Source organism: Trachypithecus francoisi, unplaced genomic scaffold (assembly GCF_009764315.1).
Source record: "Trachypithecus francoisi isolate TF-2019V2 unplaced genomic scaffold, Tfra_2.0 Lachesis_group0, whole genome shotgun sequence".
NCBI lineage: Eukaryota > Metazoa > Chordata > Mammalia > Primates > Cercopithecidae > Trachypithecus > Trachypithecus francoisi.
The window spans coordinates 67,157,716-67,184,277 of NW_022681453.1; the positions used below are offsets into that span (position 1 = coordinate 67,157,716).

Genomic DNA, 26,562 nt, shown 5'->3' on the forward strand with positions numbered 1-26,562 from the left:
AATTTTTGTATTTTTAGTAGAGACGGTTTCACCATGTTGGTCTGGCTGGTCTGGAACTCCTGACCTCGTGATCCGCCCGCCTCGACCTCTCAAAGTGCTGGGATTACAGGCATGAGTCACCGTGACCGGCCTCATTTTTTATATTTTTAGTAAACACGGGGTTTCACCATGTTGGTCAGGCTGGTCTTGAATTCCTGGCCTCAAATGTTCCACCCTTTTCAGCCTCCCAAAGTGCTGGGATTACAGGCATGAGCCACTGCACCTGGCTGGTCCTCAACTTTTCTCTTCTCTTCTCTCTCTTCTCTTCTCTTCTCTCTTCTCTCTTCTCTCTTCTCTTCTCTTCTCTTTTTTTTTTTTTTTTTGAGACAGGGTCTCCCTCTGTCGCCTAGGCGGGGTGCAGTGGCACAATTTCGGCTCACTGTACGCCTCCTGGGTTCAAGTGATTCTCCTGCCTCAGCCTCCTGAGTAGCTGAGATTACAAGCCTGCGCCACTACAGCCCGGCTAATTTTTATATTTTTAGCAGAGACGGGGTTTCACCAAATTGGTCAGGCTGGAATTGAACTCCTGACCTCAGGTGATCCGCCTGCCTTGGCCCCCCAAACTGCTGGGATTATAGGCGGGAGCCACCGTGCCTGGCGGTCCTCAACTTTCTAATTTTAACTATTCTTCAAAGTTCTGCTCATCAATCTAAATATTACTCTAAATATTCCTCTATGTACTTCATCATTTACATCTAATTATTACATCTTCTTTAATCTTTTTCAAAGCCATCCCCTTCCATTCTTGCTGTGGACAAGCTAGTTTTCAATCAGCTAAACTACTGGAATACCTTATGGTCTGCCCTTCTGCTTTTCTCTATCCTTTTGCGCTCTTAGAATTTGAATCCTATTTCAAAGTCTCCCCTTCTCTGAAGTCATTTCAGGGTGCAGTTCCTTCCGTACTCTCCAGAATCTCAAGTTCTTCTCCATTCCCGTAGCATTTACTAAACCATTAATTAAAATCTAATATAAACTACCTACCTGATATTATTTACCCCCCAACCCCGCTTTTTTTTTTTTTTTGAGACGGAGTCTCACTCTGTCCCCCGGCTGGAGTGCAGTGGCGCGATCTCGGCTCACTGCAACCTCTGCTCCCAGCTTCACGCCGTTCTCCTGCCTCAGCCTCCAGAGTAACTGGGACCACAGGCGCCCGCTACCACTCCCAGTTAATATTTTTGTATTTTTAGTAGAGACGGGATTTCACCATGTTAGCCAGGATGGTCTTGATCTCCTGACCTCGTGATCCGCCCGCCTCGGTCTCCCAAACTGCTGGGATTACAGTCGTGAGTCACCACACCCGGCCCCTTTTTTTCTTTTGAGACGACATCTCGCTCTGTCACCAGGCTGGAGTGCAGTAGCGCCATCTCGGCTCACTACTATCTCCGCCTCCCTGGTTCAAGCGACTCTCCTGCCTCAGCCTCCTGAGTAGCTGGGACTACAGGCACGTGCCACCACAGGCCGTTAATTTTTATATTTTTAGTAGAAACAGGATTTCTCCATGTTGGTCAGGCTGGTCTGGAACTCCTGACCTCGTGATCCGCCCGTTTTGGCCTCCCAAAGTGCTGGGATTACAGGTGTGAGCCACCGCGCCCGTCATTTTTTTTTTCTTTTCCTGAGGGAGTCTCGCTCTGTCACCCAGGCTGGAATGCAGTGGCGTGATCTCGGCTCACTGCAACCTCCGCCTCCTGGGTTCAAGCAATTCTCCGTCTCAGCCTTCCAAGAAGCTGGATTACAGGCGCCCGCCACCACGCCTGGCTAATGTTTATATTTTCAGTAGAGACAGGGTTTCACCATCTTGACCAGGCTGGTCTTTAATTCTAGACTTCATGATCCACCCTCCTCAGCCTTCCAAAGTGCCGGGATTACAGGCGTGAGGCACGGTGCCTGGCCTATTATTTACTTTTCGGTGGACATGTCCTATTAGATTGTAATTTTTTAAAGCACAGTACTCATACTTTAATTTCTCCAGATAGTGGCTCTAACACAGTGCCTTTAATGTAATGGATATACAAGAAATCTTATAGTTCATTCAGGTTCATGTTGTTCACTCTTCTCTGAATCACTTCTAAACTTATTTTAAGTATATATAAGGTGTTAAATTATGTGTAAAATGCTTGTTTTCTAATTATTTTCTGTGGGTCAGATTCATGTCTATTTCAAAACTCTCAATCTCTTTAGGGTAGACTGCCATTTTCCTTTTGTACTTTTCACTAGTATACTTCTGTTCTCATAGACAGCATCCATTTGGCAATAAAGATTTTTCTATGATAAATATTTAAAACCTTAGAAATGACATCCCAGAATAAAACTATGGCTCTCTGACTTCTAATATGTTTCTCACAGTGACACAAAGGGAAATACTGGAAGGTATGGTTGTCATCTAACTACAGCTAAATGATGCTTTAGACAGGCCAGCAAGATAACCCAGACAGTCAAGATACCCAGTGGGAATTATAGTGACATCGAGGATGAATAAGCCCAATCTCACAACACTGCTTCACCCAACTGCTGCCAAGAGAAGATATGGACTCAATGTTGTCAGTTTATCATTTCTAAAGATAAACTGAAAATCTAGATTTTTATATAAAAGATTTTTATATAAAAGGTCCTGAATGTTAAGTATTTGCAACTAACTCAAGATAAAACAACAATGGTGTGGACCAAATAAAGCATTTCTAAAGTCAAGTTCAGCTTATATGCTATTAGTCTATAACCTCTGTTTTAGTGTTTATGAAGTGATTTTTTTCGTTACAATATACTATCAATTTTAATCTTCACAACAAAATTTTGGGTTGAACATTTTGCCCACCTTTTACTAATAGGGAACTCCTCTAAAGTAATGAAGTCAATAAATGATGAAGTCAGGGACTCAAGCCACATACTTTAGCTCATATTATATAGCCTATTTGTCTTACATCCACAGATCTTAACTTGTATATGTGTGTATGGGGAGCAGTATTAGGAGATGAGAGACAGTCATAAATCCCTATGAAAACCTGATGAAAATTATAGACCAATCATTGATCCTCTCCACAGAAAAATACATATATGAACGTACATTATCAAATACTGTATAATCCCAAGGGGTTCACAGGTCCCTGAAGGCTACATAAATGCCTATAGTATATGAGATTATCTGCAAGAGACAAATATATGCGAAATATCTTTAGCTTTACTTAATGACAAACATGAATTCATAATAAATAAATCTACCAAAACTATTTTGAATCTCTTTACATTTATAATTATTCTACTGATTAATAAATTCTACTCTTTACTCTTTATTACTCGTTATATCAAGCAGTGTTGTCTTTTGTCTTCACACACTTTTTAAAAAGTATATAACTTCTGAGTTTCAAGTGGTTTAGTTCTAGAATTAAAGAATTTGTTGAATAATCTCATGTTCATGCTTTCTGTATGCTTCTAAATGTCAAATGTATTCTCTTCTAAGTTGCTATGATTCCAGGCTAAATAGTTCATTTCTCAGTTCTTCTTGGTTTGGAAACCCTACCACCAACTTTGCCATTTATTTATTCTCTCTGGATTTCTTTCATCTATGCAATTTTTTTCAGGTTTGCAATGGAATTACTTATCATATTGCATGAAGAGTAGAAAACCATTTTTTACTTTGTATTTAATATTTTTTCTGCCATTGTTTATCACTTTTCTGATTATTTTGACTGTAGCATCACACACAATGTCAATATTTTCATAAGAATCCACAATTATTATCATCAGTTTATTTCCTGGGATTTGAATGAATTCAACCAGCTCCAAATCCACACTGCTCATTAGCTCATCATTTAAGGACACAAAATAGTGGTGTCATTTACAAACTTAGGATTTCACAATTCATTCCCTTATCTGGATATAAATAGTAAAACTAGTACTACTCCCAATTCAAAATTGATTCTAGTAGGTCCTGTTGTTGAAACTCTTCTACCCAGTAAACATCTGTTGCTAAGGATTCAGCTTATCATTGTTAGAACATCCCATGCCCTTCCTACCACATGGCAGACTATCTTTTTGATAGTTTTTATTGCTGAACCCAGATAAATGCTGTTTCAAAGTCTGACTAAATTACATTCATTAGCACCCCTCGTACACATATGAATATAACTCTTCAACATTAATGGTGACTACTATTTATTCTCTACCCTGTGGCAAATATTGTGCCAGGTTGTTTATGCTACCTTATTTAATCCTTACAAAAACCGTGAAATGAAAATATTACTATTATCATTTAGGCATAAGAAAACTGAGGTTGAGAGCTTAGAGAATGTTCCCAAAGTCAGGTGGTGGAGGCCAGGATTCACATCCAGGTTTGCCTCAAGTCTTATATCAGACAGGCAGAATTGCTCCTGTAAATTAAGGCAGAATATTACTTTCTCTCCAATGACATTGGCTTGAGGGCTGGTTATAAATTAGGTCCACCTTATCTGTATGAACATCGTCTTCATACTATTCTACAGTTTTCATCCCTCACTCTGAGTTCTTAAGAGTGAGGATTACATTGGAAATGAACCTGTCCTCAAGAATAATGAGCAGTTTTATTTAAATAAATCTAAAATGATTCTGTGCCATTACTACGCCTGCTTCAACAACAACAACAAAAAAAAAAAAAAGAAAAGAAGGACTGAAAACCTTTCTAATAGTTCTGTTTTCCACAGAACTAAGTGTGTATTCAAACATCTACGTTTATTTATTTATTATTGTCATTATTATTGTTGTTTTGCTTATTTTTGTTTATTTTCATTCTTGTAGCTGGATCATCTGATCCTCTGACTTTCAAGATACTGGCATTTTCAGAACCTTTATAAATGAAAGGCTTTGAAGGACCTGCAAGATTATTTTCAAAGGTAATTTTTTATACATTTAAATTGGGGTTTGTGACTTACATAAGAGAATATATACCCAAATCATGTAGAAATATATTCTTAAGCAAATTTTTATAATCTTAAGCCCTTGTAACTTGAAAAATTAATATTAAGACTATTGCGTACTGGAGAAGGAAGGGAAAAGGAGAGAGTAGATACTATTTGAGAAAAAGGCATGGAGAAACCAGATAAAGACGCATATCACACTTCTGGAAAATTGGACTGAAGAGAGAGAGAAACTGCAGAGCCAGCACAGCACTAACTATCTCATTGTGGGGAGCTCTGGATGAGAAAGTATATGATAAAGAAGAATAAACAAGGGACACTGTTGAAGATTTTCTGTTCACAAATATCTCACCCATTTAGTCGACCAATTAGATGTTAATTTTGCTTTAAAAAACCCTTTTAGTAAATATATTCTTGCAGGGTTAAAACCAGTGGTTCTTCATACCTTTACTCTGAGTAACTGTAACTAAATTGTCTACAACTTAAATAAACTTTTGGGAGAATTTATGTTTTAATTAGTTGTTTTGATTGAACCGTGGAACATTTCAGAGTAAAAACCATAAAGGTCTCTAAACAACTCGAGGGCAGAATGACTAAGAAAGGCGGAATGATGAAATATTAAGGAAGGGCAAGGCTGAGGAAAGGAAGTGAAAAAATACTTAAAATTTTACCACAGAAAAATGAGAGGTTATGATTCAGTGATCTCAAAGTTTCCTTCCCGCTCTACAATTCTATGACAGCTGTTATGCAAAAAAAAGAATGTCTTACACATAAAAACTTGTATGCTATATTTTCCTTCCTGGAATCTATATCATCCAACTGTTAAAGCAAAAGAGCTCCTTTTTCTGCTCCAACAACATAAAAAAGAATAATTTAATAGAACTAGTTCCAGAGGACATAAAGATAACCAAAGGATAGAAATCATAGGGAGGTAAGCATCTTCCAAATAAAGAAATTAATAACACACCCTTGAATACTTTGATAATCAGTATTTGATAACTGAGTGAAATCTGGGGTCCAAAGAGATATATAGATCACTGGGGTGGTTGAGAATTTCTCCCTTTGCAAAGAACACACCAAATAAGAACCCTCATCTGCCAGAGGTGAGAAAAAGTGAAGAAAAGAGAGGATATTGCCCCACCAGCCTCAAGACATTCAACTTCCCCGGCATTCGGTCCTTAGTCCTTTCCCATTTGTCACCTTATTATCTTCGTGTCCACCCTTGCATCATCCACCTGTCACGTCTGTCTCCACAGTCACCTCTACAGACTTTTTTCACACTTTCCCTTCCTGTCTGTTGGTCTCAACGCTCTCTGTCCAGGGTTTACCCACATTTGCTCTACTCCGATTCCTTCCACCGACCCCCTAAGACTCCGAGCAGGGTAGAGGATCGCGCTGCCTCCCCCACTCCCCGCCCCGTAGTCTCCAACAGTGTAAGGCGGACTGTGGGAACAAAACCCAGAGGGGTTTGTGCCTCTTCACCCCCATCCCGGGAGGCTCCCCCTCTATCCCCGGGCGGTCCTCACTCACAGCGCACAGTGTGGAAGGCGCAGCGCGGCTGCTTCTCGAAACTCTCCCCTAACTTGAGAACCCGCTCGCGACGGTCTAGATGCGAGAATCCCGCTGCGCTATTCATCATTACTCTCCTGCTCTGACTTTAACTCCGCCGCCGGTGCTCACTATCTGCCACCTCAGCCTGAAGCAGCTGCACTTGATCCCGCCAGCCGAGTCACCACAGACTCCACCCCGCGCCCGACGCACACCGCCCCACCGGGAGCATCTCACGTTCTGATTGGCTTATTGGCAAAGGGCGCTCCGCCCCTTGACTCCGAGGCCCCTGGTCCCGCCTCCAGGCCCCTTCCCGTGTCGCGACGCAGGCTGTCCCGGGAAGGCCGCGGCGCTGTGGTGTGGCGTGGGAGCCGGGTTCTTTTGTGCAAGAACGCGAAGCGAGGATGAGGTAACTTATCTGAGGTGGTAGCTGGGGAGGGAGAGGGCCCCAGGGTGCCGACCAGGAGGCCAGGACACCAGGCTTCTTGGACGAAGTCAGCTGGCGTGTAAGAGCTCTTAACGGGAGAATCGGCCTGCCCTCACGCCCACTCTGTAGAGATTTGGTGTGGAAACTGAGGCCTGGGGAGGTGCAGTGTCCGGGCACAGGGCCTAGTGTGTTGTCCAAGGCCTGGTAGCGCGAAGTCCGGGTCTAGAATCTGGAGTAAAGGGGCCCCGCGGCCCCAGAATCTCGGTCCTTGGACTTGAAGCGACGCTGTTACCTCAGTAATCGTTTTCTGACCTTTTTGTATCAGAGGAAGTTTCTTGTGGTCTTAGGACTGGAGAAGGGGATGTGTAGTGGGGAGGAAAAAGAGGATTCGGAGATAGGAACTGCAGACATTTAGGATCAGCCGCAACAGGATCGCACTGAAAATCCTTATCATTTATTTTCCTCACAGTGATCCGTGGAGGCAGTAACAGGCGCCGCGAGGGAGAAGTGATTCCAGAAGAATCAAGAGGCTGGGCCGGCCCCAGTGGCCTGGCAACAGGGTAGTAGCATTAAAATAGATAAATAATTGTCTTTTTGTGTCAAATTTCATGAATTTAATGTAAAGATGGGAGAGGTGTTGAATTATAGGAGAAACACTCAAGAGAAAGTTTACGGATGGTTTCCATAACAGGTGGTTTTTCAGGGGAATTACGCAGTCCAACTGCACTCCCTCACCTTCTGCCTTAGTCACATTTGTCAATTGATTTTTGGGTAGGTGACTATGTCTCCTTCAACCTGTTTGTGTAAATCCTACCCTTTGAAGGTGTGCCGAAGCTATTTCATATCGTAGTTAAATGCTTTAAGCCAGATGGTGGCTCCAGTTTGAACCCCTGCTTTATACTTAACAGTGTGACTTTGTGCCAGCTAATTACATTCTCCAGAGTTTAAGTATGCTCATTGTTCAAATTGGGGGAAAAATAATAGTACCCGTTCCTTAGAGTTGTTGGAATGATTAAATGAGTTAATACATGAAAGCAATTAGAACAATTCCTGGAGCATAATAAGAGGTCCCCAAATGGTTATTATTTAAGGTCCAGCTCTACACTTAATGTTACATTTTAAGACCATCTTGGTGGCTGCCTTCTCTTCTAAATAGAATCATTCTAGGAGGTAGGAATTGCTATTTTGTTTACAGCAAGAAAAGTGGTTCAGAGAAGTCCAGTCATCTGACTTTATGGCCTGTATTCTTATCTGTGTCATCTATTTAGCATTTAACATATATCTGATATTCTTAAGTATATTTTTTAATATGTGTGTGTGTGTACATATGTACATACACATACTTTTCTTTCCCAACCAGAACAATAGCAGAGAGTATGTCTTGTGTGGAATCTTTGTGTCCCCTACATCTACCATACTGTTCTACACATGTTTGTCGATGACAATAATGATTTAGTGATGGTTTATTATGGTAGCCAGGAGGGCACAAACTGTTTTGAGCCTGTTTTACTTTAGTGAGGTTTCCAACCATAAATCTGAGCTTTCTGTATTATAACAAGAGAAAAACAGAAAGTCAAGAAATTGAGGCTCAGAATGCCTGAGGTTTGTGCATTTGCTCATTCTTTCAACATGTATTTAGTAAATCCTACTACGTGCCAGGTACTAATCTAGCCACTGGGAATATAGTTGTAAACCAAAGATATAAGAAAGCAGCCACCAAAGATGGTCTTAAATGTAGTATGATGGTAGAGCTGGGCTTTAATAATAACCATTTGGAGAACTCTTATGTGCCAGGAATTGTTCCAATTGCTTTCATGTATTAACTCATTTAATCATCTCTAAGGAATAGGTAGGTTGCCCTCATGAAGCTTACCTTCTGAGGTGAATTTTATCCAAACATATATTAAAATGAATTATGTTGTACTAGCTTAAGAATAGACAAACAGATTAAATTACTAGAAACTAAGTAGAGTCCAAAAAGATACGCTGTGTATGTGTATGTATACGTAGTGCATGAAAATGTGACATTTCAGATTGTTTTTGTTGTCTATTCATAACTAGTTACCTTATGAATTTAGGACTGTTATGTGCATTTTTTAATCCATCAATAACTTTAACATTAAAAATTCAGATTCTTATGTGACACCATTCACAAAAGTACCTTACTTTCGAAGATATGTAAGGAAAACAAAACCAAAAAAACATGAAGATTTGGAGAATGTTTTTTACCTCTTGGGTTAAAGAGGACCTTTCTAAACATGACACAAAAGACAGACGCCATAGAGGAAAAGATTGTTATATTTCAGTATGTAAAAATTGTAAAAATGGCTGGGTGCTGTGGCTCATGCCTGTAATCCCAGCACTTTGGGAGGCCAAAGTGGGCAGACCACTTGAGGTCAAGAGTTCAAGACCAGCCTGGCCAATATGGTGAAACCCCATCTGTACTAAAAATACAAAAATTAGCTGGGCACGATGGCACATGCCTGTAATCCCAGCTACTCGGGAGGCTGAGGCATGACAATCACTTGAACCCAGAAGGTGGAGGATGCAGTGAGCTGAGATTGCACCACTGCACTGCAGCCAGGGTAAACAGAGTGAGACTCTCTCAAAAAAAAATTTTGTAAAATTATGGTAAAGACCCCACAGTCAAATTTAAAAAAATAAATGACAACCAAGGAGAAAATTCTATAGCCAATATAAAAGAGAAAAGATTCCTATCCATGTATGAAAAGCTTCTGCAAAAGAGTAAGACAAACCAATAGAAATATAGTCAAAGGATATGAATAGAAAATATATAAATAATGGCCAGTGAACATGAAATGTGCCTGACCTCCCTAATAATCAAAGAAATACAAATTAAAACACAATCATACCAATTATCATGTAATAGATCGGCAAAAATATAAAGGATAATGTGTATATTCTTGCAGTGTTGCTTGTAATAGCATACGGCTTGAGTGACCTCCAGTAGAGGTGATGTTTAGATATATTTTGCTGCATTCTTAAAAAGGAAATGTAGCATAATGCAGCCATTTGGAAAGAATGAGATCAGTATATGCACTCTCTTTGAAAGTTTTGTGATTACTATGTGCCAGGAGTTGCACTGGGCTTTCTTTAAAGTATTTTCAGCAAACCTGTCTTTTAATAATTTATATTGTACCTAATAAGAGATATATGAATGGAAAAACAGTTTTTGCTCTCACATCATGACAACACAAAAGACTTCTGTGACCAAATGTGTGAAGATTTCTCCCACCAACAAGCAAGCAATCAATTCTGCAATGGACACAAGCTAGGTATCATCTAATTCAGTTCTGATACTGTCTACTTGGAGATAGGGTCAGATCCCTCAGGTTTAGGGCTTAGTCCCTCAAGAGTGGCCCCCACTTCTGATGCTAGTCGCAAGCCCTGGGTTGTTTTACCTGTGCTTCTGACTGACCAGCTATATATGGGGAATCCTACCACCCCCTCCTTGGGGTGTATTAATTTGCTCGGGGAGCTCACATAACTGAGGGAAACATGTTTTCCAGTTTATTATAAAGATATTACAGAGACCTTGGGCAACATGGAGAAACTCAGTCTCTACTAAAAATACAAAAAATTAGCTGAGCGTCATGGCTTGCACCTATAGTCCTAGCTACTGGGACTGAGGCTGAAGTGGGAGAATCACCTGAACCCGAGAAGTAAAGGCTGCAGTGAGCCGTAATTGTACCACTGCCCTCCAGCCTGGGCAACAGGAGTGAGATCCTGTCTCAAAAAAAAAAAAAAAGATATTAGGATACAAATACAGAGATGCATACCATGAAGTATGGGAAGGGGCACAGAGTTTCCATGTCCTCCCTGGGTGTGATATCCAGGAGGTTCCTCCAGGAACTTCCATATGTTCAGCTATCCAGAAGTTCTTTGTACCCCATCCTCTTGAGCCTTTTATGGAGATTTCATTGGATAGGCATGACTGAAGTGTGGACAATCATTTTGGAAATGTGATTGGACAAAAAAAGATATGATCTAATACTAATAGACTGAGTGGGGAGACCCAGCAAGGCCTGGCTGCTCAGATTCTTCTTGGCTTCTTTATGCAGCATTCCTTCCAGGATACAGGGCAAGACCCATTCTGAAACAGGGGTCTTATGACCTACAGCTAGACAAGATAGGTCAGAGAAAGGCAGGGATGATGAGAGCTCTGCTTTGGAGAGAAGGAGCAGGTGAAAGGAGGAGAGGAGAAAGTCAGAGATAGATTCTGTTTTCTGAGGCCTAAAGCACCCTAACATAACAATATTGTAACAAAGGCTATGGGAGTTATGAGCTAGGAACTGTGGACAAAAACATAGATATGTATATGTATATATGTACGTTTGGAAATGATCATAGGCTCTACTTCATAGCCCTGTTGTGAGGATTAGATAAGACAGTGTATAGTATATTAACACAGTGTTTAGCTTATATTAAACACTTGATACATGTTAGCTTCATTATAAATAAGGAAATACACTTTTATTATGTGAGGATATCTTTGAGCTTCAAATGCTTTAAAACTTTTTTTTTAGAGACAGAGTCTTGCTTTGTTGACCAGGCTAGTCTTGAACACCTATTCTCAAGTGATTCTCCTGCCTTAAACTTTTTTACGTAGAGAAAGTTTTAGCAACAATTAGGATGTGGACCTTGTTTTTTAATGTTAGGAGAATTGATTTTATTCAATATACTATTATTTATTTATTATTATTATTATTATTTTGAGACAGAGTCTAGCTCTGTCGCTCAGGCTGGAGTGCAGTGATGTGATCTCCGGTCACTGCATCCTCTGCCTCCTGGGTTCAAGCTATCCTGCCTCAGCCTCCCGAGTAACTGGGATTATAGGCACACACTACCATGCCCACCTGATTTTTGTATTCTTAATAGAGATGGGGTTTCACTGTGTTGGCCAGGCTGGTCTTGAATTCCTGACCGCAAGTGGTTCACCTGCCTTGGCCTCCCAAAGTGCTGGGATTACAGGCGTGAGCCACTGCACCTGGCCTTATTCACTATACTATTTAGAAGCAATCATTGATTATCTTATATTTATGTAACATTTCTGAGCATTAGTGTGTTGAAAGTAAGTGCTTCACTAGGAGGGCTCACAGGACTCAGAACATAGTGTACTTATACAGCTATGATTTATTTCAGTGAAGGGAAATAAAGCAAAATCAGCAAAGGGAAAAAGCATATTGGGTGAAATCCAGAGGAAATCAGGTACAAGCTTCTGAGTTCTGTCCCAGTGGAGTTACGTAGGATATGCTTAATTCCTCCAGCAGCCAGCTGTGACAACATGTTTGAAGCGTTGTCTACCAGGGAAGCTCAACTAGACACTCAGTGATCAGAATTTTTATTGGAGGATGGCCACATAGGCACCCTTTATATAGGTACTCTTGACTGGCATATACCAGAATTCTAAGACTCCTGGAAGGAAAGCAGGTATTCAGCGTGAACCACATTATTTTTCATAAACAGTTTTAAGCACAGGGAGCCACTCTTATCAGAGAATGGTAGAAACCCTCCTGAAATCCAAGTTCTAGATGCTAGTCAAGGGCCAACCTTGTAAGCACACCTTTGAAAGGATAGTAGTCTTAGGCCTGTCATGTTAGCTCTTTTTTGCAGTTTTTCTTGTATGATTAAAGGAAGTTAATTCCTATCCTAGAATTATTGTGCAGATTAGACAGAGAATGTGAAGCTCCTATCACAGTTCCTGACTGTTAGTGAGTGCACAATAAACAATACCTGCTATAGCTGTTACATGTGAGGTATAGGAATCTTGAGCTCTTTTACACTGGTTAGAAAAAACAGTTTTCTATAAGGAAGAAATGAAAAAATCTATATTCTGCTTCTCAAACAAAGCAAGAAAAGCTGTTTTTATTTATATTTTAAATTATATTTTTAAATATATTTTAAATTATATTTCAAACATTATTTAGGTAGTGAACATTTTACAGCTTTTTGACCTTTATTCTCTTGTTCTGTTAAAATATAGGTAATATGAGAAATGAAGCCAACAGGTACAGACCCAAGGATCTTATCTATAGCTGCTGAAGTTGCAAAAAGCCCTGAGCAGAATGTCCCTGTTATACTGTTGAAGTTAAAAGGTAAGAAAATCTTTTTGTGATTAGATAGCATTTTAAGTGAAAAACGGTTCCATCATTGGTACAATTTTAACATTTCTTTTAAATTTGTTCAGAGAAATCTTAACACTATAATAGAACAGTAATTTTTCCTTCCAATATATTTTTAGTGATTATTCAACATATAAAAATACAAATAGCTCCTGGGTGTATTAAGCAAAATTAAATATATCTTATTTCCTTTTGCCTTAGAAATAATAAACATCACACCTTTAGGAAGCTCAGAGTTGAAGAAAATCAAACAAGATATATATTGTTATGATCTCATTCAATATTGCCTCTTGGTCCTCAGTCAAGATTGTTCTCGAATCCAGGGTGGTTGGACTACAATTTCCCAGCTTACACAGATATTAAGGTAAAATGAAGCAGTAAGTCAGCTTGTTCTTGAGGGATGTAGTAGTTGATTGTGATTTTCAACATTTGCTTTTTATTTATCTGCCTAACAAACATTGGCAACCTCCTGTTGTAGGTTTTGGTTGTACTTTTCCTTCATATTATATGTTGTTATTCATAATTTTACTTCAGATTGTTTGACTGTCTAAAATTTTCCTCCACAAGCTTAATGAAGATGGTGATCATTTTTTTTCTCACCACTGAATTCCAAGTGCCTAATATACTCTTTATTGACTAAGGAATTTTTAAAGAAGTGAAGAAATTAAGGCGCTGGCTCTGTTCTTGAGAAACTTAAAATAGAGATTGGGTGACAGTCATGTAAGTATATGATACAAAGCAGAATGAAATCAGTGCTAAAATGAAAGTATGCAAACAAGTACTATAGGAGAACTGATAAAGAAACATTCATTTCACTACATCAATTTAGCTATCAACTGTATGTTTCATTAAGCAACCCAAATACTATCAATAAAATTTAGAAGTAGAATTTCCTAATCTACTGCCATGCTAGAAATCAATAGAAGAGAAATAAACATTTTTTAAAAGGAGGTAGTAAAATAAACCAGATGTTCTTAGTGCCTAAGCTACTTCCTGATTAAGTAACTGAAAGAATGTATTTACTAACTGGATCCTAGCCTTCTTTTTTTGTTTTTCCTAAATAAGCCATTTGAGTTTAGTAAACTATTCCTACTGGAAGGGTTTGTCTTGGATGCTAGATTTCTAAGCTGCTTAATCCTACTGTGTTACTTGGTAAAGGCCAAATTTAAAGTATACTGTTACAAAGAACAGTTAAAAAAATGTATATAATGTTCTTTTTCATACTTTAATTTTCAAGATTAATTTTCTTAAGTAAATAAAGACTTACTTTTTTGTTTGATTAGATATGCTAGTTTATGATGATATTGATTAAGCCAGGCTCATGGGTAGAATTCAAGACTTAAGAAATTCCCATGTTTGTGAATGCACAAACATAATTTCATTTGTTAATCCTTTCAATCAAAATAGATACTCTTAAGTAATTAACTTTAGGAACCAAAGAGAAAAGAAAAGCTGATACATGTAAGCATTAGCCCATTAACTTTAGGAACCCAGGTGCAAATAAACAAACAAACAAAAATGATACATGTAAATGTTTGCCACTTAGGTTTTTTTTTTAACTTTTATTTTAGGTTCAGGGGTACATGTGGAGGTTTGTTTTATAAGTAAATTGCATACTCAGTGTTTGTTCTCACTTATAAGTGAGAATATGCAGTGTTTGGCTTTCTGTTTCTGTGTTAGTTCACTTAAGTTAATGGCCTTCAGCTCCATCCATGTTGCTGCAAAGGACATGACGTTGTTCTTTTTTATGGCTACATGGTATTACATGGTGTATATGTACCACCCCAAAGAAATATACCATTTTCTTTATCCAGTCTGCCATTGATTACTTAGATTTTTAACATGCTCAATACATAGTTGTTATTGCTTATTAGTGTCCATGCATTTTGCTGAAAAGACTCAAACAGCAGTTTTTGTTCATTAGAGAACACACATAGAGACCATTCTTGAATTTGAGGCTGTTTTGAATGTCAGTTTATAGAAAAACCTTTTATTATTGAGATTTCTGACATGTTAAGTGACTTTCTCTCCTTTAATGTATATTGTAAAGTGTTCCTACTAGAGTTAGGTTTTGCTGTTTGTCCCTCTGATATAAGGAATATGCAAGTGAATATTTTGCAAAAAGTAGATCTATTGGAAGTTAAAATTAGTATGAAATTAGTGTTTGGTTTGCTTATGTATCCCTTACAAACAAATCCTACCTGGGCATTTTTCAGCTATTGGATGTCTAAAATGTATTAGTTAACACAAATGCCTTTCATAAATTAAACTCTCAAGGTATCCTATAGCTTTGAGAATGATTATAGCCAATTTACCAAAAACTTAGCTTCTCTTTATTGTGAGCCATGTGTCTTTTATTTCCTGAATGAGCTGATGTGTAGGTTTTTAGGATATATAAATCCCAGACCTAAGTACCTGCATGGTCCATACCGCTGTTTACTTTTCTAGAAAGTTGTTAACTTTTCGACAAAATTCTTTATTGGCTTGGCAACAAAAGCATACCAAAAATTCTCAATAAGGCACAGTGTCTCTAGAAGCTTGAGCCTTCTACGTAAACTTCTAATTAACACAAACTTGTGCTCTTATTTCAGCCATTGCTGTGTGGGCTTGGAGCCAGGAGAAGATGCAGAGGAATTTTACAATGAATTGCTTCCATCAGCTGCAGAAAATTTTCTGTTTTTGGGTAGACAATTACAAACATGTTTTATCAATGCAGCTAAGGTATGTGTTTATTCCGTGTTTTGTAGCTAAATCAGTTTAATTCTTGAGAAGCTGTTCTGTTATTTTTCAAATGTGCAATATTTGGCTGAAAGTACAATTGAAGTAGTGGATTTGAACATTTTTAAAGTTACAACCTTCCAAAAATCATCTCTATGTTGGAAAAATTTTTAATGAAGCATGCCGATTGATTTTTCGAAGGATCCGCCTTGCTACTTTACTTGTTGGGCGGCACCCATAGACAGTTATTTCCATAACATCTTTCTAAACATACTTTTTACTTAAATTAACAGTAGAGGAAAGTATGTTTTCTAGGGCTAGGGCTTTTCTGAGTAGCTCCAATAGTGAAGAATAAAGGTGAACTTCCTATTTGATCTCTCATATCTTCTCCAATCAAAATATTCAACCCAAACATAGGGGTCTTTTCAAGTATTTCTTGATTGCGTTATGCTAGATGCTATACATATGCTGTTTTTTTGACCCAGGGATTTAGAAGTGTATTGCTTAATTTCCAAATATTTGAAGATCTACTAGATACTTGTTATCAATTTCTAATTTAATTATGTTTTGGTCAGATAACATTCTCTATACCAATGCAATCCTTTGGAATTTTTTCAGACTTGTTTTATGGCCCTCCCCATATGTTTTATCTTTGTGAATATTCTGTTAAAATAAACTTTTGTGGGCCGAGCGCGGTGGCTCACGCCTGTAATCCCAGCAGTTTGGGAGGCCAAGGTGGGCGGATCTCCTAAGGTCAGGAGTTTGAGATCAGCCTGACCCACATGGAGAAACCCTGGCTCTACTAAAAATACAAAATTAGCCGGGCGTGGTGGCGCATAACTATAATCCCAGCTACTTGGGAGGCTGAGGCAGGAGGATCACTTGAACCCAGGAGGCGGAGGTTGCAGTGAGCCAAGATTGTGCCATTGCACTCCCCTTGGGCAACGAGAGCAAAACTCCATCTGAAAAATAAAGAAAAGAGAAAGAAACCTTTGTTTTGCACAGTTCCATCTTAACTGAAACTTGTTCATAACAGAACCATGCAAAGGTTTTAATATGCACAAGTTTTATTTAATATGGTGCCATGCAAAAGCTAGGATTACTTGTATACCCAAATGTGAACTCTGCAGTTGTGTGTAATGTTCTATAAGCATTAATTAGGTCAATTTGGTTAGTAGAGTTGTTGAAGTCTTCTAAATTCTCTTTTTTTTTTTTCTTGTCTGCATTTCTACTTTTAGTGAGCAAGGGTATTAAAATTTCCAACTATGATTGTGGATTTGTCTAATTTTATCTTTAGTTCCATATGGTTTTGCTTCATGTATTACCAAACTCTGTGATTAGATACATACACATTTAGAAATATTATATCTTCTGGATGAATGAAAGCTATTATCATTATGAAATGGTTTTTTTTTTTTTTTTTTTAACCTTACTCATGGACTCAGGTCACATGAAATGATCTTCTTTATCTCTGGTAATACACCTTATCTTGAAGTCTACTTTGTTTATTATTACGAATATTGCCACTCCAGTTTTCTTATAATTAGTGTTTACGTGATACACTTTCTGCAGTTTCACCTTTCATGGTTTCAGTTACCCATGGCCAATAGTGGTTCAAAAATATTAAATGGAGGATTCCAGAAATAAACAGTTAAATTTTAAATGGCATGCTGCTCTGTATAGCATGATGAAATCTCATAGTGTTCTTCCCGGGATGTGAAGCACCCTATGACCAGTGTATCATCACCGTATAGGCTACCTGCCGGTTGGTCACTTAGTAACCGTTCTCAGTTATCAGATTAAAAAAAAAAAGTATATGTAGGGTTCAGTACTATCCACACTTTCAGGCATCCACTGGGGGTCTTGGAACATGTCTTCCATGGATAAGGAGGAGACTATTGTACATCATTTCTCAACCCTTTACTTTTTAATCTCCGTCTTATACTTAAAGTGAGTCTATTTTAAATAGCATATTGTCAGGTCTTGCTTTTTCATCTAGTCTGACAAGCTGTTGTTTTAAATGGTATCATTTACTTGCATTTAATCTAATTTGTGGTATGGTTGGGTTTAATTCTACCATTATGCTATTTTTTAAAAATTTGTTACCACTTTCCATCTTTTGTACTATTTTGTCATGTATTTTACTTTTACATATATTGTAAAATCCACCATGTGTTATTTTTACTTTAAATAGTGTATTGACTTTTCAATAATTTAAAGAAATGAAAGAAAAATGATTTTTTATATCTACTATGTCTGGTTGTCTTTATTCCTTTAAACAGATCTGAATTTTCATTTGGTATCATTTCCTTTAAGCCTGACAGCCTCCTTTAGCATATCTTTTGCACAGTGGAACAGTGCAATTCCACTGGTAATGAAATCTCTCAGCTTTTTGGTTATCTGAAAATGTCTTCATGATGCCTTCATTTCTGAGGAATATTTCTGTTGCACGTGTATAATTCTACTTCATCAATTTTTCCCCCTTTTTGCACTTTAAAGATTTTTTTCCATTGTCTTTGGCATCTTTTGTTTCTGATGTAAATTCAGCCTTCATTCTTGTTGTCATTCTCCTATACATATTGCACATTTTTATCTTTGGCTTCTTTAAGATGTTCTCTTTGTTTGGTTTATTTTGTTTTATTTTCTGTAATTTTACTTTGATTAACCTTATTGTAGATTTCCTGATGTCTATCTTGCTTGGAGATCCTGAGCTTCATGTATCTGAGTTATTGTATTCATATTAAGAAAATTTTCAGCTAATATTTTTTCAAATACTTTTTTTGTCCTATTCTCTCTACCTTCCCTCTGGGACTTCTGGTTATTGAGGCTGTCTTCATCCTTTTGTTGTTGTTGTTTACTTCAGTTTTGATAATTTATATTGGTCCGTTTTCAAGTACACTGACCCTATCTTCTGCAGTGTCTAATGTGCTAATAATCCTACCTAGTGAATTTTTCATTTCATACATTGTATTGTTCTATGATTTTTATTTGCTTCTCTTATAGATTGTTTACCATACTTATTATAGTTAGTTTTAAGTTATTGTTTATAAATCCAATACCTGGATCATTTGAGAGTCTTTTAATACCTGTTTTTTCTCTTAATACTGGGTCAAATTTTTCTGCTTCTTCACATGTCTATTAATTTTTTGTTTTATAGTGGACACCATGAATGACACATTATAGAAATTCATATCTTTCTCTGAAGACTTGAGAGCAGTTAAATTCTGGCAGGTCAATTGTTCCTGTGGAGTTTTGATTTTAGCCTTTCTATGGAGAGGTTTATTTCAGTTTTGCTGTTAGAGTATTGCCCTTAGTCCTGGTTCACAGTCCTTATACCTAAGGTGGGATCCTTCTGTGGTTTAAATGGAAAGCCCACCATGTTAACCCAGACCATCTGACCTGGAAGAACCTAGACTCCAAACTGTATACCCTGCACTGGGCAAATAATGAAATTGCTGGTAATTGCCGCAACTTCTTATTTGAACTCTTTTCACTGTGTTAATAAACACACACTGGGAAAAGCCAGGCATATTAGTCGGGTTTCTCCAGAAAAACAGAACCAACAGAAGATATATGGAGAGAGAGAAAGAAAGAGAAGGTGCTTGATTATAAGGAACTGGCAATTATGGAGGCTAACAAGTCCTGAGATTTGCAGTTGGTAAGCTGGAGACCCAGGAGAGCTGATGGCCTAGTCTGAGTTTAAAGGCCTTAGAATCTGGAGAACTGATAGCATAGTGCCAGTCCAAATGCCAGCAGGCTCAAGATCCATGAAGTAGTGTTTCAGTTTGACTCTAAAGTCAGGAAAAAATGATGTCCCAACTCAAAGGCAGTCAGGCAAGAGGAATTTCCCTTTATGTGGGAGAGGTTCAATCTTTTGTTCTACTCAAGCCTTCAACTGATTGTATGAGGCTCACCCACATTAAGGAAAGCAATCTGCTTTACTCAGAGTAAAAATTTAAATGTTAAACTCATCTAAAAATACCCTTACAGAAACACCCAGAATAGTGTTTGACAAGCACACAAGATAAATTTTGATTTTAGTCAGTGCATTTTATTTCAGGGTCATGTCTGTGTGCCTTTGCTTGCTATCTAAAACCTTCAAACAATTGCTTTTTATATTTTTTCCCGAGTTTATACATTTGGTCAGCAAAGCATGGGTCAACAAACTATGGCCTGTTGGCTAAATCCAGCTTATTTTTTTAAATTAAATTGTATTAGAACACAGCTATACCTATTTGTTTATATTATCCATGACTACTTTCACTATAGCTCTAGAGTTCAGTAGTTTCTAGAGACTGTAATGCCTAAAATATTTTCTGGCCCATAACTAACAGGAAAGTAAGCTCTATAAAGAAGAGCAGGGGACAACCAATGTGAACAAGAGTGATTCGAAAAAACTTTGTGGGGCCAATGGTACCTAGTCTCTCTATCTCTAAAGCATGGGTGAGATTTGGAAATATGAGGGCATTACAGGCAAGGGAAATGGACAACACTAGAAAAGAGGAATAAGTATGGCATCTTTGAGTCCCAGAGCAGATACCTACCAGAGTTAGAGTATTGTCATTCAGAAAGATTGAAGGCCAGATGTGGTGGCTCACGCCTGTATAATCCCAGCACTTTGGGAGGCTGAGATTATAGGATCACTTTACCCCAGGAGCTCAAGACCAACCTGGGCAACACAGAAAGACCTAGCCAAGTGTGGTGGCACATACCTGTCTTCCTAGCTACTCAGGAGGCTAGGGCAGGAGGATTGCTTGAGCCCAGAAGCTCACGGCTGTAGTGAGCTATGGTCAAGTCACTGCACCCCAGCTTTGGCAACAGAGCAAGATCTTCTCTCTTAAAAAAAAAAAAAAGGAAAAAGCAGAAAAAGAGTTTGAACTTGATTCTACAACAGTGAAGACATTTTTTTTTTTCTATTACATTTTATTCTATTTTTAAAAATATTCTCAGTTTTGAGTTCTTTCTTTTTTTTATTTTCATTAACTTTTTTTTTCTTTTTTTAACTTTTATTTTAGGTTTGGGGGTACATGTGAAGGTTTGTTACATAGGTAAACACATGTTGTGGGAGTTTGTTGCACGTATTATTTCATCACCCATGTATTAAACCCAGTACCCAATAGTTATCTTTTCTGTTCTTCTCCCTCCTTTCACCCTCCCCGCTAAAGTAGACCCCAGTGTCTGTTGTTTCCTTCTTTGTGTTCGTAAGTTCTAATCATTTAGCTCCCACTTAAAAGTCAGAACATGCAGTATTTGTTTTTCTGTTCCAGTGTTAATTTGCTGAGGATAATAACCTCCAGCTGCATCCATGTTCCTGCAAAAGACATGATCCTGTTCTTTTTAATGGCTGCATAGCATTCCATGGTATATTGGTACCACATTTTCTTTATTTTTTAATTTTCTTTTTATTATTATACTTTAAGTTCTAGGGTACATGTGCACAACGTGCAGGTTTGTTACATATGTATATATGTGCCATGTTGGTGTGCTGTACCCATTAACTCGTCATTTACATTAGGTATATCTCCTAATGCTATCCCTCCCCCCGTCCCTTCCCCACAATAGGCCCCAGTGTGTGATGTTCCCTTTCCTGTATCCAAGTGATTTCATTGTTCAATTCCCACCTATGAGTGAGAACATGCAGTGTTTGGTTTTCTGTTCTTGCGATAGTTTGCTGAGAATGATGGTTTCCAGCAGCATCCATGTCCCTACAAAGGACACAAACTCATCCTTTTTATGACTGCATAGTATTCCATGGTGTATATGTGCCACATTTCCTTAATCCAGTCTGTCACCGATGGACATTTGGGTTGATTCCAAGTCTTTGCTATTGTGAATAGTGCCGCAGTAAACATAAGTGTGCATGTGTCTTTATAGCAGCATGATTTATAATCCTTTGGGTATATACCCAGTAATGAGATAGCTGGGTTAAACGGTATTTCTAGTTCTAGATCCTTGAGGAATCGCCTCACTGTTTTCCACAATAGTTGAACTAGTTTACAGTCCCACCAACAGTGTAAAAGTGTTCCTATTTCTCCACATCCTTTCTAGCACCTGTTGTTCCCTGATTTTTTAATGATTGCCATTCTAACTGGTGTGAGATGGTATCTCATTGTGGTTTTGAGTTGCATTTCTCTGATGGTCAGTGATGATGAGCATTTTTTCATGTGTCTGTAGGCTGTATGAAGGTCTTCTTTTGAGAAGTGTCTGTTCATATCCTTTGCCCACTTTTTGATGGGCTTGTTTGCTTTTTTCTTGTAAATTTGTTTGAATTCTTTGTAGGTTCTGGATATTAGCCCTTCGTCAGATGAGTAGATTGCAAAAATTTTCTCTCATTCTGTAGGTTGCCTGTTCACTCTGGTGGTAATTTCTTTTGCTGTGCAGAAGCTCTTTAGTTTAATTAGATCCCATTTGTCAATTTTGGCTTTTGTTGCAATTGCTTTTGGTATTTTAGACATGAAGTCCTTGCCCATGCCTATGTCCTGAATGGTATTACCTAGGTTTTCTTCTAGGGTTTTTATGGTTTTAGGTCTAACATTTAAGTCTCTAATCCATCTTGAATTAGTTTTCGTATAAGGAGTAAGGAAAGGATCCAGTTTCAGCTTTCTACTTATGGCTAGCCAATTTTCCCAACACCATTTATTAAATAGGGAATCCTTTCCCCATTTCTTGTTTTTGTCAGGTTTGTCAAAGATCACATGGCTGCAGATGTGTGGTATTATTTCTGAGGGCTCTATTCTGTTCCATTGGTCTATATCTCTGTTTTGGTACCAGTACCACGCTGTTTTGGTTACTGTAGCCTTGTAGTATAGTTTGAAGTCAGGTAGCGTGATGCCTCCAGCTTTGTTCTTTTGACTTAGGATTGTCTTGGCAATGCGGGATTTTTTTGGTTCCATATGAACTTTAAAGCAGTTTTTTCCAATTCTGTGAAGAAAGTCATTGGTAGCTTAATGGGGATGGCATTGAATCTCTAAATTACCTGGGCAGTATGGCCATTTTCACAATATTGATTCTTCCTATCCATGAGCATGGTATGTTCTTCCATTTGTTTGTGTCCTCTTTTATTTCACTGAGCAGTGGTTTGTAGTTCTCCTTGAAAAGGTCCTTTACATCCCTTGTAAGTTGGATTCCTAGGTATTTTATTATCTTTGAAGCAATTGTGAATGGAAGTTCATTCATGATTTGGCTCTCTGTTTGTCTGTTACGGGTATATAAGAATGCTTGTGATTTTTGCACATTGATTTTGTATCCTGAGACTTTGCTGAAGTTGCTTATCAGCTTAAGGAGATTTTGAGGTGAGACGATGGGGTTTTCGAAATATACAATCATGTCATCTGCAAACAGGGACAATTTGACTTCTTCCTTTCCTAACTGAATACCCTTTATTTCTTTCTCTTGCCTGCTTGCCCTAGCCGGAACTTCCAACACTATGTTGAATAGGAGTGGTGAGAGAAAGCATCCCTGTCTTGTGCCAGTTTTCAAAGGGAATGCTTCCAGTTTTTGCCCATTCAATATGATATTGGCTGTGGGTTTGTCATAAGTAGCTCTTATTATTTTGCAATATGTTCCATCAATACCGAATTTATTGAGAGTTTTTAGCATGAAGGGCTGTTGAATTTTGTCAAAGGCCTTTTCTGCATGTATTAGATAATCATGTGGTTTTTGTCTTTGGTTCTGTTTATATGCTGGATTACGTTTATTGATTTGAGTACGTTGAACCAGCCTTGCATCCCAGGGATGGAGCCCACTTGATCATGGTGGATAAGCTTTTTGATGTGCTGCTGGATTCGGTTTGCCAGTATTTTATTGAGGATTTTTGCATTGATGTTCATCAGGGATATTGGTCTAAAATTCTCTTTTTTGTGTGTGTGTCTCTGTCAGACTTTGGTATCAGGATGATGTTGACCTCATAAAATGAGTTAGGGAGGATTCCGTCCTTTTCTATTGATTGGAATAGTTTCGGAAGGAATGGTACCAGCTCCTCCTTGTACCTCTGGTAGAATTCAGCTGTGAATCTGTCTGGTCCTGAACTTTATTTGGTTGGTAGGCTATTAATTATTGCCTCAATTTCAGAGCCTGCTATTGGTCTATTCAGGGATTCAACTTCTTCCTGGTTTAGTCTTGGGGAGTGGTAAGTGTCCAGGAAATTATCCATTCTTCTAGGTTTTCTAGTTTATTGCATAGAGGTGTTTATAGTATCTCTGATGATAATTTGTATTTCTGTGGAGTCGGTGGTGATATCTCCTTTATCATTTTTTATTGTGTCTATTTGATTCTTCTCTCTTTTCTTCTTTATTAGTCTTGCTAGCAGTCTATCAATTTTGTTGATCTTTTCAAAAAACCAACTCGTGGATTCATTGATTTTTTGGAGGGTTTTTTGTGTCTCTATCTCCTTCAGTTCTTCTCTGATCTTAGTTATTTCTTGCCTTCTGCTAGCTTTTGAATGTGTTTGCTCTTGCTTCTCTAGTTCTTTTAATTGTGATGTTAGGGTGTCAATTTTAGATCTTTCCTGCTTTCTTTTGTGGGCATTTAGTGCTATAAATTTCCTTCCACACACTGCTTTAAATGTGTCCCAGACATTCTGATATGTTGTGTCTTTGTTTTCATTGGTTTCAAAGAACATCTTCATTTCTGCCTTCATTGCGTTATGTACCCAGTAGTAATTCAGGAGCAGGTTGTTCAGTTTCCATGTAGTTGAGCGGTTTTGATTGAGTTTTTTAGTTCTGAGTTCTAATTTGATTACACTGTGGTCTGAGAGACAGTTTGTTATAATTTCTGTTCTTTTACATTTGCTGAGGATTGCTTTACTTCCAACTATGTGGTCAATTTTGGAATAAGTGTGATGTGGTGCTGAGAGGAATGTATAGTCTGTTGATTTGGGGTGGAGAGTTCTGTAGATATCTATTAGGTCTGCTTGGTGCAGAGTTTAGTTCCATTCCTGGATATCCTTGTTAACTTTCTGTCGTTGATCTGTCTAATGTTGACAGTGGGGTGTTAAAGTCTCCCGTTATTATTGTGTGGCAATTAAGTCTCTTTGTAAGTCTTTAAGGACTTGCTTTATGAATCTGGGTGCTCCTGTATTGGGTGCATATATATTTAGTTTAGTTAGCTCTTCCTGATGAATTGATCCCTTTACCATTATGTAATGGCCTTCTTTGTCTCTTTTGATTTTTGATGGTTTAAAGTCTATTTTTTCAGAGACTAGGATTGCAACCCCTGCTTTTTTTTTTTGTTTGTTTTCCATTTGCTTGCTAGATCTTCCTCCATCTCTTTATTTTGAGCCTATGTGTGTCTCTGCATGTGAGATGGGTCTCCTGAATACAGCAAACTGATGGGTCTTGACTCTTTATCCAATTTGCCAGTCTGTGTCTTTTAATTGGACCATTTCGTCCATTTACATTTAAGGTTAATATTGTTATGTGTGAACTTGATCCTGTCATTATGATATTAGCTGGTTATTTTGCTCATTAGTTGATTCAGTTTCTTCCTAGAATCGATGGACTTTATATTTTGACATGTTTTTGCAATGGCTGGTACCGGTTGTTCCTTTCCATGTTTAGTGCTTCCTTCAGGATCTCTTGTAGGGCAGGCCTGGTAGTGACAAAATCTCTAAGCATTTGCTTGTCTGTGAAGGATTTTATTTATCCTTCACTTATGAAACTTAGTTTGGCTGGATATGAAATTCTGGCTTGAAAATTCTTTTCTTTGAGAATGTTGAATATTGGCCCCCACTCTCTTCTGGCTTGTAAAATTTCTGCCAAGAGATCTGCTGTTAGTCTGATGGGCTTCCCTTTGTGTGTAACCCGACCTTTTTCTCTGGCTGCCCTTAGCATTTTTTCCTTCATTTCTACTTTGATGAATCTGACAATTATGTGTCTTGGAGTTGCTCTTCTCGAGGAGTATCTTTGTGGCATTCTCTGTATTTCCTGAATTTGAATGTTGGCCTGTGTTACTACGTTGGGGAAGTTCTCCTGGATGTTATCCTGCAGAGTGTTTTCCAGCTTGGTTCCATTTTCCCCGTCACTTTCAGGCATACCAATCAGATGTAGATTTGGTCTTTTCACATAATCTCATATTTCTTGGAGGCTTTGTTCATTTCTTTTTACTCTTTTTTCTCTACATTTCTCTTCTTGCTTCATTTCATTCATTTGATCTTCAATCACTGATAATCTTTCTTCCAGTTGATTGAGTCAGTTACTGAAGCTTGTATATTTGTCATGTATTTCTCATGTCACGGTTTTCATCTCTATCAGTTCTTTTAAGGTCTTCTCTGCATTGATTATTCTAGTTATCCATTCTTCCATTCTTTTTTCAAGATTTTTAGTTTCTTTGCACTGGTTACATAGTTCCTCCTTTAGCTCTGAGAAGTTTGATCGACTGATGCCTTCTTCTCTTAACTCATCAAAGTCATTCTCTGTCTATCTTTGTTCCGTTGCTGGCGATGAGCTGCATTCCTTTGGAGGGGGAGATGTGCTCTGATTTTTTGAATTTCCAGCTTTTCTGCACTGCTTTTTCCCCATCTTTGTGGTTTTATCTGCCTTTGGTCTTTGATGATGGTGACGTACTGATGGGGTTTTTGTGTGGGTGTCCTTTCTGTTTGTTAGTTTTCCTTCTAACAGTCAGGACCCTCAGCTGCAGGTCTGTTGGAGTTTGCTTGAGGTCCACTCCAGACGCTGTTTGCCTGGGTATCAGCAGCAGAGGCTGCAGAAGATAGAATATTGCTGCACAGTGAGTGTTGCTGTCTGATTCTTGCTCTGGAAGCTTCGTCTCAGGGTGTACCCAGCCATGTGAGGTGTGATGTGTCGGT

At 38.3% G+C, this 26,562-nt stretch overlaps 2 protein-coding genes across 4 annotated transcripts in view; one reads left to right on the top strand and one right to left on the bottom strand.

Annotated features, from left to right (window-relative positions):
- EAF2 (ELL associated factor 2) overlaps positions 1-6,665 on the bottom strand; it is a 52,370-nt gene extending 45,705 nt beyond the window's left edge. For both annotated transcript variants that reach the window (XM_033211063.1, XM_033211062.1), the window contains exon 1: positions 6,453-6,665. Coding sequence is in view for 1 of the 2 variants with exons in the window: in XM_033211062.1 (XP_033066953.1) it covers positions 6,453-6,561 (109 nt within the window). In the remaining variant the exon portion in view is untranslated. The remainder of the gene's footprint in view (positions 1-6,452) is intronic.
- A 74-nt stretch (positions 6,666-6,739) lies between these two features.
- Positions 6,740-26,562, top strand: part of IQCB1 (IQ motif containing B1) — a 76,873-nt gene continuing 57,050 nt past the window's right edge. Inside the window, exons 1-5 of one of the 2 annotated variants that reach the window (XM_033211060.1) lie at positions 6,740-6,879; positions 7,367-7,457; positions 12,902-13,013; positions 13,242-13,404; positions 15,632-15,761. In XM_033211060.1, the coding sequence (XP_033066951.1) occupies positions 12,914-13,013; positions 13,242-13,404; positions 15,632-15,761 (393 nt within the window). In that variant the 5' untranslated portion in view covers positions 6,740-6,879; positions 7,367-7,457; positions 12,902-12,913. Of the gene's footprint in view, positions 6,894-7,366; positions 7,458-12,901; positions 13,014-13,241; positions 13,405-15,631; positions 15,762-26,562 lie in introns of both variants that reach the window. The other variant, XM_033211061.1, reaches the window with a different exon arrangement.